The sequence below is a fragment of the Agelaius phoeniceus genome, chromosome 2 (assembly GCF_051311805.1).
Source record: "Agelaius phoeniceus isolate bAgePho1 chromosome 2, bAgePho1.hap1, whole genome shotgun sequence".
In the NCBI taxonomy this organism is placed as follows: domain Eukaryota; kingdom Metazoa; phylum Chordata; class Aves; order Passeriformes; family Icteridae; genus Agelaius; species Agelaius phoeniceus.
In genome coordinates, this window is record NC_135266.1 from 27,401,837 (window position 1) to 27,414,325 (window position 12,489).

Sequence of the window (12,489 nt, forward strand, 5' to 3'; positions counted from 1 at the left end):
ATAGCACAAGCTCTTATTTTCCTCTCTGTCAGCTCTTGGGCCAGACATTTTGGAAGAGTTTAATCAAAATCCTCATCAAAAGCCAAATGACTGGATTTTAAAGAAAGTTTAATTACAGTGGTCAAACCACCCAGCATGATTTGCTTGATTTGATTAACATAATGAGGAGCTCATTTAATGAGAAATGCATTAATTCATTCAAACAAGTGGTTTTATCAGTAGTATTAAGCATCAACCCAGATTATGTACAGCAGAAACTATTATAGCAAAAATTGAGCAAGGTCAAAGCAGTAGTCATACCATAATTACAAGCTGTTAGCTGTAATCTCCCAGTTGAACTGGGTAGTATTCCTGCCCAAAAAAGCAGGATCCCTATTTTAAAAAGCCCCCAAACCATACAGTTTTGCTCCAATTCCACAGCTGAGATCTCCATGTCTTTCTTTCAGATGTTCAGAAGATTTGGGAAGTGGGACTGAATTTTTTGACTTTCAGACGGCTACACATGCAGATATTAGTAACAAATGACAAAGAACTCAAAGGAACCCTGCTATCACTCCACACCCCTAAAGGAAATGGATGTTGTCCATTTGCTCTTTGTTTTGCCTCTCTCCTGGCCCTGTGATGTCTTAGGGATGCTCCCATCCCTAACCTGGCATAGAGTGACTCTGGGGAAAAATTAGCATTTTACTTCTGGGGAAAGGAACCTCCTTTTTGGAAAAAGAAAAAAAAATGCTTCAAGTGGGAAGTATTTGAGCAAAAGAAGAAAGAATCTCCTTCACACTTTCCTCTCTTCCACTGCCTTCTTTAGACACATTTAGACACATTTCACCCTGTATTTCAACTTCCTTGTTTCAGGAGCCCTTCCTCTGGGCTTTGCACAGCACCCTTCACCTTGCACCGCTTCCCTGGTGCTCCCTGCTCTATCTCCCAGCAGCTGCCACTGCTCTTCTCTCTCCTTTGCTGCCCTGACCACTGTTACCTCTTAGACTCTGCCGTGCTCCCTCACCTTTACTCAGGCCACTTGTCATTCCTGCAGCGTCTGGGCTGCCCTGCGGGAGCCGCCTTTCCTGCTGCTTCCTACTGTGCCTGAACAGCACTGAAACTTCTTTGATTTTCAAGTGCTCTACTTCTCAGCCTGCTTGGCTCCCAGAGTACTTTCCAAGTACTGTTGCACAGTGGACTTCAGCACTGTCTATGTCACAGTTTTTCATCAGCTACTATCAGCAGCTGGTAAAGGAGACCATGCTCAAAACTGTTCCCTAAGGAGACAGGAGGCTGGTGAAGGAGCTGAGATGTGGAGCCCAAGCCCAGTTGCAGATGGGACACTCCAGGATTAGATGCATACCAACAAGTGAAGACTGGCATGGAGGCAGAAATTTACCTCTGCTTAAGTCAGCAGGAATATGACAGTAAGACAATATTATTAGGGTACCTAAATGAATGTAAGTACCAAGGTTCACCTGCAGCTTTGGAAATTTGGATCAAGATTTTCAAGAAATAAGCTGAAGCAGAGAACTAGAGATGTCAAAAATAGACCTAGGGATTTTTTTGCTATATTAATAGAAAATGAGCAAGAAAATCATTCATGCTGATCTGAAAACCATAATCCTTAGGATTATTTCTGACAGTTGCCTTTAAGCCACAAGGAAATGAGTAAGAGTTGGAATTGGAGTCCCTTGATTTTAGAGAAATTGTGGGATTTGCCTACATGTGACTGTTGTAGACCAGCAGGAACCTGTGATATTTTTTATTTTTTATTTTATTGGCAAATAAATATTTTCACAGAGGAAAGCATTAACAGGGATGACTGCACCATACACACAGCAAGGCTCTTCCCGAGCTGAAGTTCATTCCATCTTGGAACAAGCAACACAAACAGCATACACGGACTCACTGCAGAAGCTGCCCCTTGGTGTCACATTTAGTATCCCTGAGTGGAATCAACATTGGAAATCATCAAACATAAATTTTTAGAAGATGGTATCTTAAAACATTTTTCCCCACTATCTCCCAACCCAGCCTTCAAGCAGACAACCAACATTACTAAAGTTATAATCTGAAGAAAATTCCCCAAGGACCAATATATCTCACCATACTAGAGTGATAAATGCAAAAAATGCAATTTATCTCCACAGCCCTCAAAAGAACCAAGAAAAACAATGGATCCTTATCACGTCCATCCCTGAATGCAAACTACTTTTTCTTATGAACTATGTGCCCTCTGTACCATAGTGAACTCACACTGACAATTCCAATGAAAGAAAACCATGGTTAATAACAACAAAATGTCTCCCAAACCAGTTATTCTCTGATCATTCAGCCTTTTTCCTCAGTGGTATCCTACAAAAGACACTGGAAAGACTAAGCCAGGATTAAAGCTAACAACTTCATAGGACACCAAAAATTGTTGATTCTAACAGCAACGCTAATTTTATGACACATTACAATTTACATCACACATGAATTGCTAATCTCAGTTTCTCAGGAGATAATTACCTGTGCATTTCTTCCATCCTGTGTTCAATAGAGCTGAAGACCTTATTACCTCTCCTCTTACTAACTTCCCCTCTGCTCCTTTAATCTCAAAATACCTGACTGATTAATATAATGAAACTGAACTCAAAAAAATTGCTTCTGATCTTTGCTTATCTGGAAGCTTGCTAGCTACATCTCTCCTGTTTTTCCTCCTCGATATTTTCTGATTTTTCCCTATTATGTGTACTGATAACAGATACTGCCTTTCTCCACTGATATTCCCTCTGAGTGTTATGACACTTTCCTATTTACCAAAAAACCTGCCCAAACAGCCTTCACTCTGAAAATATCAAGCCCTGTTACAGATATGGTTCCAGTTCTGACTCACAGATACCTTTCTGAATAGTTATATGGCTTTCCTTCTGGCATTATCCAAGCTCTCAATTTCTTCAAAGAAATATTTGGGCTTAGCAAAGAGTAAGTCAACTTATCTGGCCAAACATCAGTCACTATTTCTAAAAAGAAAGGAAACATTGCTAATTCAGATCTTTCTAAAATGAAAGTGAACATGGACCAGATCCAGGAATATGTTGTTCAGCCAGGGCAGTTATGTATTGCCCAACTGAGTCAGAAATGATAATTTTTATGGTTATTTCTCTCTGATACTTCCCAGATAGTGAACTGGTCTTTGGCAACGCCCATTGCAATGATGTTGTGTATTATTTCCTTCTCCTCTTCATGCATGGAGATCAAAAACCTCTTAACTTTACTCCTCTGCATCCCAATTCAGTAACTTTAGGCTGCAACCACTTGGGAAAAATTAACCAGTATCTCAGGATTGTGCTCGATATAATTTTGCCTACAGACTTTTCCATGTGTAGTATCACATGAATTAAAATATATGGACCTATCACTTAATGTGTTTTAGGAAGTAATAAATAAGCCAGTACACAATGCTCTGAGGCAATGTGCAGCTCTACCACCTCCTGCCAAATGCTGTTCCCTTCCTTGGACTTGCACAAGTAGCAGGTGTGGTTCTGTTTCCACTGCATGCAGACCTTGATTCATATCTGAGAGCTGTTCTTTGTAAGCACATACCTGAATGTCACATCCAGGGCAGAATTTCTACACCCTTCTTCTTTCAACAAAATGCATTCAGAGAAAATTCAAGACAGGATTAAGGAAAGCATTTTAAAACTCATATTCCTCATTTTGTGCAACTATGGGTTCTTTGTGGCCTGAAGGACACATGAGACCTGCCAGCTCAGTATTACCATGTACAAAGAAACTGTTTACTGTATATGTGTCTGTCACCATGGAAAAGCTCAGGGAACATATGGAAAGGATTTTTTTCAGGTTCAAAGGAAAAGCAGGCCCCCACATCTCTTCCTCCTACTCAGATACAAACCAGGATCTTGCTCTGCTAGCCAGTACAGAGATAATCTTCAGCACTGATATATAGGAACTGCTGACACAATGTAAACATTTGGGAAAAGCAAAATATTTGCCAAGAACCTAAAAGGCTGGGTGCTTAAAGCAGCTCTCCTCCTTAAAGCTGGTTTTCCTTAGCAAGGTGTGCCAGGGAGCCCGTACCCAGCTATCAGTCCCACTGCTGGCCCCTAAGAGATTGACCCTACTGTATGCTGTACCTACATCCCATCCAGCAGTATCCCATTGCCCTCTTCTCCTTTGGCTGTGCCGCTGCAATGAGAGTTTCTTGAAGAAATTGAGATGTTTCTGGAAGAGTGAAACATCTCCTACCACTCAGGAGCCAATGTTTTGCTGTGCCTGAGGCACCTGCTGTGTGGCTGGTACCACCATCGGCCTCTTTGATGTAGGGAGGCAGACGGATTCTTGGCCATACGGCTCTGATAGCCTAGAGCCCGCTACATCTCAATGCACCACTGCAAATTTACAGATTTCGGCGCTGATCATTGGCAGAAACACACAAATTCAGCCCATCCAGCCTTGTTTCCCATCCGTGAGCAGGTAACACGAGAGCAGTGTGAGTACGGTGGTGGGGGGAAAGATGAAGCGTGCAAGTAGTGTGAGATGAGGATGCCCAAGCTGTCTGGCGATGGAACCCAGCTTTCGCAGGGTGCCTCCTCAACAGCCCTGTGGGAGGGCGCCGCGGCAGCAGCACGAGGCACACAGAGGCCCGGCGGCCCTTACCTTCTCGTTCTTCCTCTCCTCGGCTTTGCCGGCAGGCCCGGGCGCGGCGGGGCCGCCCAGGGTTCCGCTGCCCACGTCCCCGTTGAGGTGCGCGGCGCTGACGTTGGGCGGGGTGATGGCGGCGGCGGCGGAGGTGAGCGGGATGAGGGGCCGGGCTCCCGGCGCGGGCGGCTGGTGGCCGTGCTGCGGGGACACGGCGGGGTGAGGCCGAATGGCCGCGGCGGGCAGGCGGGAGGGAGAGCTGGGCGTCCGCAGAGGCGAGACCGTGGCCGTGGGTCGCTCCGGGGCCGGCACTGCCGGGTGCGCTGCGGAAGGAGCAGAGAGCACGGTTACATTGCCCTCGCACGGCCTCCATAGGCCCTTCAGTGGCCGTGGCTCGCTTGGGCAGAGCACGGTGTCAACAGCACCGTAGGTTCGGTCCCCTTAGGGACCATTCGCTTGAAGGGCTGGTGTCGATGATCCTTGTGGGTCCCTTCCTACTCAGAATGTTCTGTGATTCTGTCTGTGAAGGTGCCAAGGGCCCGATGGGGATATAAGCTGGCCAGGATATCTCATCCTGCAAGTGTTTTTGGCTAATTCCCCTCCTGGCTGCAAAGCCTTGCCCAAAGTCACCAAAATTTGCTTGTTTCCCCCAGTGATGCCACTGGGGAATGATATTCTCTATCCCTGCCCGTGCCTGGAAACAAATACCTAACCTGCTGCCTTTTAAAAATACATTATCTCATTCCAGCTGAGCTGTTTCCTGCACCCCCAGGCCCTCCTCCTAAGGTGATCCGTTCTGGAGCAATGCAGCACAGGACCTAAGGGGTTAGCCCAGATGATCCACGCTGACCCTGCAGACAGCAATTACAAAAGGAGGTGTCTTGTTTCAGCCCTAACAAAATGATCAACATCACATCACTGTGCTGCACAGGATAAATTAAGCAGAAATTCACCGGAGGATTTCTGAGCTCAGCCTCCTCTCTGCCAGCAAAGTCCCTAAGGGACTATGCAGTGCCTGTTAGTCTGGCTGCTCCTGCTAAGCAAATCCTGCCTGCAAGCAGTGGGAACCAGGAATTAGAGCTCGCCCATTTAAGAGTGACTGTGACACACTGATGAGGTCAGATCCCCAGGGATTCCAGAGTGTGTTGCATGCTTCAGGATGCAAAAAATGTGACAAAGCTCTGTGTTTGTTTCCACAATGATGTTGTCTACGACTTCCAGCTTGGTTGATTGCTTAGGTGTTACCTAAATACAGCTCCACTTCAAGTATGTGCAGCCTAAAAGCCGAGTCCATACTCAGACATTCCCTCACATAAATGATGCAATAATAAGACTGGCTGGAAAGTGCCCATTTCATAAATGATTTCAAGGTTTCATAATCTTGTTTAGTTGTGTCTCAGTGCAAAATTTGAACTCTGAACATTTTTCTAAGCACAACATGCTCACTCACCCCGTAATAGACTCTATTTTGGTCAGGTTATTCACCTGGGATGTGAAAACATAGAATGTGGTCATTGCACTGTTCTCTTATGTGGAGAACAGCTCTGGAAAGCCATCAGTTCCCTTTACATAAACCAGTACAGCTTCATGGTTGGTCTGGTTGAATTACATCCATTCCTGACAAAAAAACTTAGAGTCCAGCAAATCAGCTTTTCTTTGACCAAGTTGCATTTTACTGGAAAATTTCTGATTAACTTTGATCTGTCATTTTCTGACAAATTCATCTGGATGACAAACTTTTATGCAGCTGGAGTTCACTGAATCTATAACTAAACAACAATGCTAGAACAACTCAAACCACTAGCTTCTATTCCTATGGTTATCAAGTGGCACCCATTGCAGGACTTAGATTGATAGAGTGCCATTAGCCATACTCACTACAGCAGCTGAGCACTCCTGCCAGGAGGAGATTTCACTCCCAGCCTTCTGCCCTATTATCTGATGTGATACTAAACATGATGGGCCAGTCCTCATCAGATTAGCACCTCCAAAGTTTATATGATTCTCCCTTACAGAAGCTCCTCTATAACATCTTTTTTTTACTAATGTTTATGGCAAATCAGCTACACTATTTTTAGCTAGTCTGTAACTTGATATCACTTTACTATGTAGAATGAGGAAGGCCCTAAAAGTTGTTATTACAAATGCCTTCAAGACTCTTTTTACTATTAGTTATCATCATCCCCTCCCAGGACTACTAAGAACATGCTCTGAAAGTGCAATTCACTTCCAGAAAGCCAGGCAAGGTACTCACTAGTTATCTGGAAATTATTCCCTCCTGATTTTCCCATTTGGAACCTGAGTGATGAGCAATTTTGCTATGAGAAATCTAATTTTTTTGGGATAGTTAAACTTGTAGGATCTAGGTTTTGAACTACTGTTTGTAGGGAGCAATGACTTTCCTAAATTTAGAGAGAAAGCATACTAATGGAATTTCTCTGCATGTACCTGGATGCAGAACACTGATTTGATAATCATATTTGGTACATCACCTCTTTCATGTAAGACTTGGTGTTTCCAGACACAAAGGAAACATAAAACATGAGAAACAGTAAAAGAAATGGCCTGTGAAAAATCAACTCTGAGCAGAGTTCTCACATTTTATTCTGTAGTTTCATCTGCTTACTGTTACAATGTATGCCTTTGCTCTGGGATCTCTGGATCTGGACTGTGCTGCATCAAACATGCTATTAATTAGCAATGCTCACTGAAGGCTATTTTTGTTCTACACCACTCATATTTCGTTTTGGGTGTGTTCCTACATTAGTGGCCTTGTAGAAAATTGATTTGTTACTCATGTATATTGCAAGCCAACAGAAACGTGATTTGAATATTTTGCCAGCTTGCCTCTCTTGAAAAGCTTTTCCAAAAGTCAGTGCATTGACCTGTCCTGCACGGGCTCTGGTCCACAGCATGCTGGTGAGGACAGCCATTATGGAGATAATTACTGATAATTGTGAAAACTTCCTTTATTTATCTGGCAAAGAGTTATTTAATTAAAACAACAATCTCATGAACCTTCTGGAAAGGTTGGAAACCTTCTGGAAAGGTTGGAAAACTGGTTGTGAGGTTTTGGAACAGCTCTGTGGTCCCTGGATCACCCTGCCTGCCAATGCTTTGGCACTTTAGAGATGTCAGATTGACCTAGAGGATCAATCTTAAATTAGAGAAGCTGCTGGAGGGTGTGGAAAGAAGGTGTGGGGCATGCCAGGCCTGTGGGGCAGAGTAATCTGTCACCTTGGTTTCAGGGAGTCACTTGCCTGTTGACATGGGCACAGGAGGCACCAGGAGCACCTGAACACTTCCTGAGCACTGCACCCAAAAAGGGGACATTTTTGCCTTGGTGCTGTGGGACCAGGAGACCTTTTGGAAGGGTGTGACTTGAGAGGAAAGCAGCACTTTCTGAAGTACAGAACAAGAGGATAAATGGATTATTGCCAGTGTGACACGTGTCCATGTAAAGCCCTGCACTGTTTGTTGTGCAGAGGAGTCTCCACTGTACGAGACTGAGATTCTCAAGTATTTGATTACGTTTTCTTCCCTTTGGTCTGAACTGTGTAGGAGGTGAGATTAGATGGTCATCATTGTGCCTTATGGCTTCAAAAGGTATGAATTCATGACTTACTCTGCAGGGTATTTCTCATTTGTGTTTGCTCTGTTTTGTATCTAAGACCTCAGTTTTGAGCAGTCACAGTTGTTACTGATCTTTGTAAATACAATGGCTCACATGCCTATAAAATATCAGAAACAAAATGTTTTAAATTTTGCTGTATAAAGTTCCACCACAGGATTTGCTTTTACTTTATTCAACATCAGAAGCTGTTTAACATCAGGGAAAGGGGAATAAATTGTACTCTAGAAAATTGTGCTGTACATCAGAAAGGGAGCCTAGAAAGAACAGAGGCCCCCTGGTGCAAGAAGCTCTTATTCTCTCTTCAAAAAGGTGGCAGCAGTTTTCAGATCTTTTGCTTTACGACTAACACAGGGTCCCATTCTGCCTAATAAATACCTTTCATCCCTGAAGCCCAATGAAATACTTCTTAATTTCAAGGCATGTATTACTTGCACTGCTATAAGGGCAGTATTTTTTATCAGCAAGCCGACCAGACTCAGAACTGTTATTCTCCTTAGTATACAGAGTGCTTGCTTTCACTCAGATAAATTGTATAAATATTTGTAAACACTACAGTCTATTTCAGCTGTAGCAACAGAACAATCTGATAAACACAACGTGGTTCCTAGAGATCAATAGAAACCCATAAATATTACAAGCAAAGAAAACATACTGTATCACCAATGCACCAACTCCCTCCTGCCTAGGCTAAAGCGAGGAGGAAAGCAGTGGGGACGGGCACATTCTGGGGGTTGCACTGGAGGGGTACCCCAGCAGTCCTGCCAGGCAGGAGGCAGGTGAGCACTTACCCATCTGCATGGCGCTGCGGGGCTGGCTGCCCGCCGGCTGGGCCGAGTACCGCAGGCAGGTGCTGAGCTGCGGGGAGGCCGCCTGCAGCTGCCCGTGCGTCGGGGGAGCGGTGATGGGAACAACCGGCCTGGCAGCCGAGGTGGCGTTGCTGTGACCAGCCACAATGGGGTGGATGGCTCCTGGGGCTACTTTTGTGGTTGGAGCTCCAACAGCTCCGCTGTTCCTGGGCTGCCCAGCTCCCACTGGCACCCTGCATGGAGACAGACAAGTGCAGTGTAAGCATGCTGCAGAGACCACAATACCCCACCACAGTGCTGATAAGTACCCCCAGTTACTTAGGGGGTTTAACATAATATCCTATCAGTTGTTAAAGTAAACTGAGGTATTGATATCTCGGGATCTTCTGGTGGTCACTCCGAGAAATGTTAAAAGTCTCGTCCCAGCCCGAGCGCTTGAAGAATGAGTTGGAGCTCTTCAGTTCTCGGTCTCAAGGTTATTTATTGCGTCTTATCTATAAAAAATTTTCTCCTGCCCTGCCGAGGTCCGTCCAGCAGGACAGTTCCAGGCACACTGCCTGCCCCCGGGGTGGTGTTATGTCTTTATACTAAAAACTAAGTATACAATGTTTACAATTACTTTCCAATACCTATCACCTATGTTAGACAGTGAGCTTCTACTCTAGACCAATCTGTAAGTGCCAACATCACAGCAGAAGATGGAGGCCAAGAAGACGAAGGAGAAAGGCTGGACACACCCAGATCCCTCCATTTTGCCTCCTGAACCTCCATTCTAGAAACCCCAAAATCTACTTTTCCACCCTGTGATAACTTCACTATTATTCTACTTAAACTGTTGTGGCTTGCTGCTTATACCTGCTGGTATAAGGTATATATATATATCTTCATATAAGGTATATATATATATCTTCATATAAGGTATATATATATATATCTATCTTCATATAAGGTTGGTATAAGGTTGGTAATTTGCTCCACGGGTCATAATCAAACGTACAGGTGTTTTGGGCTCCGTGCCAGGGCTTCTGAGCCCCCTGGCAGGGGTCTTGGCCGTCGTGGACAGCCAGAGGGATGTCCTGGGTTCCCACATTGATATATACTTATCTTTATAGGACACATTTATAAGCAAGCTGGGGGATATTTTCACCCCTTTATTCTACAGGAAAAAGTGCGGGGTAAAAATAGAAAAGATAATTTTTCTCATCATGTCATTTATTACCCTATATTTCTGTCTGAATAGTTTCTAGTAAAATCAAAAATCTTAATTCAGAGGAAATGGGTATCTCCCAGATGTCATTTTGTGTGCCAGAGGCTATTTCACATGGACTGATAATTAAAACAGACTCAGAGATCTTTTCTTTGGACCAAACCTGCATACAGCCCTACAGGGAGAAACAAAGATGGATAGCACAATCTGTGTGTGGCTATGGAAGGGGACTGAGAAGCTGCAGACTTGACTGGGCTTGGCTTGGCTGAACACTCACCTTATTGATGTAACCAGCCCTAGCTTAGACTTGTTAAGAGAATGCAACAGGGACAGGAATGCAGCTGACCTGAATGAAAAAGAAGTCCAAAGAGTTGTTGACATCTCTCTCACTCCTCACTTTAAACTGCATGCATAATTTCACCTGAGTGGCCAAGTCCCTTCAGAGGGGAGGGACAAGGCTTTTTTTCCTATGAATTGAGTTCAACTAAAGCATGTCTGGATCCTCTTACCACTGAGCTAAAAACTCTGACTAGGACAGAAGGACACTTAGGAAGACAGAAAGACATCAGTGGACAAACTCAGCTGCTGCTGAGCAGCTCTTTCTCTGTGTTTCTTACTCAAGTTCCTGAATAATTTCCTTCCTCAGCTGTAGATGCCATGAAACAGATGGATCATTTTGTGCTGTTTTCTTCTCCCGGGCTGCTTCTTGAGCCAAGGTCCTCTTCCAGGAAAGGACAGCACAGAGGATATGAAGCAGAACAAAGTAAAATGGAGGAAATGGAAATGAGGCAGTGCAAGGGTTTAGCAAGAGAGGAGAGAATAACAGAAAAAGTGTTAAGAGTCATCTATGGAGTATAGAACTGGGAGAAACTCTGGGTCCCCAAGACTGCATGGGAAGACAGTGAGGAGAAGAGCAGAAAAGAGTATGTTGAACAGTCTGGTCTGGTTCAGAGGACATGGGTGACAGAAGAAATAACCCTAAGAAAAGAGTGGAAAGCCAAAAGAGTGAAATTCTGATGGAAAAAGACTAAATCACAGGCTGGAAGATATGGTCCAAAAGGGCAAAAGATAGCTATGCCTTCTGCCCAACCCTCCCTCCTCCTAAAGTCATAAGAGGAAAGACATCACTGTGGCATCATTGACTTGACTCCTCTCATGGTGCAAGGTTTGCCTGGATTACATTTTGCTAAATAAATCTGATTTTTTATTTTCTTCAATTTTTTTATAAGTCCCTAGGTTGGGAAAAGCTGGGAATCCCACCAGATGGAAATCTTGACTGTCTGTCATCTGCTGTGAAGAGCTGGCAGGGTGGCAGGAAGGTTCAGCTGGAGCTGGCTTGGCCATCTGCACTAGATTCAGTTTGCCAGAAAAGCACATCTAACAGTCCACTGAGAGCTGTGTTCAGGCAAACATGCACACCAACAAGTACAGAAACTATCTGTGACTCCCAACAGAGATGGGTACATGTTGGATGTGGCAAATATTCTCTGCTGCCCTGGGCCTGTCTGCCCATCTAGAGAGTTTTGTTCTTTTTCCATAATGCTCCACTCACACGTGTTTTGGCAGCATATAAATCTAATTCAGTGTTATTAAATTCACTACTTCTTTTCCTTGGTTTTGTAGGGTGTGGCAGAAAAACATGTATGAATCTAATCCTCTGCTTTTCTGTCAAAGGGGAACAATGTATGTTGAATGTAGTGGAAATAGGAGATTTTGTTGATATCAGATTTTTATTGCTGTTCTCACTGAGGGTGATTTATACAGGAATTTAATTAGCCCACAGGATCATAAATATAATCATAATGCTGCTTTCAGGTTTTGTGGAAAGCACTTTTGCCCTTTAGCACTTCTCTGTCTTGTTCTAGCTGTGACATGCTGCATTTATTATAAAGTCTTGCTGATTCAGATAACCGACCCTTCAGCACAAACCTCCTCACTAATTAAGAGCTGAAGAGGCAAGGAGTGAAGGCAGGCAAGGGGCTCTATAAAATAAGGTAAATGCCTTTAGGTTGATGAGCAGTGAAGAACCAGTGAATTAATATTTGGGCTTTCCTTACTGAAATGCAATATTAGCCTGTCAGCAGGCTTAGTTATTGCCTTCTGATCTGTTCTTAACTTTTGGTGTTGCTCAGAACACATGCAGCAGACTTGACATAAACTTTAGATGCAACAAAGCTGGATAATTTTTCCAGATCAACAGTGTCTGAGTTGTG

The 12,489-nt window shown here is 44.0% G+C and overlaps 1 protein-coding gene across 1 annotated transcript in view; it reads right to left on the reverse strand.

Annotated features, from left to right (window-relative positions):
- SH3RF3 (SH3 domain containing ring finger 3) overlaps window positions 1-12,489 on the reverse strand; it is a 247,410-nt gene that overhangs the window by 30,612 nt on the left and 204,309 nt on the right. The window contains exons 7-8 of the mRNA XM_054655151.2: window positions 9,052-9,302; window positions 4,648-4,952 (exon numbers count right to left, since the gene is read on the reverse strand). Of these exons, the coding sequence (XP_054511126.2) occupies window positions 4,648-4,952; window positions 9,052-9,302 (556 nt within the window). The remainder of the gene's footprint in view (window positions 1-4,647; window positions 4,953-9,051; window positions 9,303-12,489) is intronic.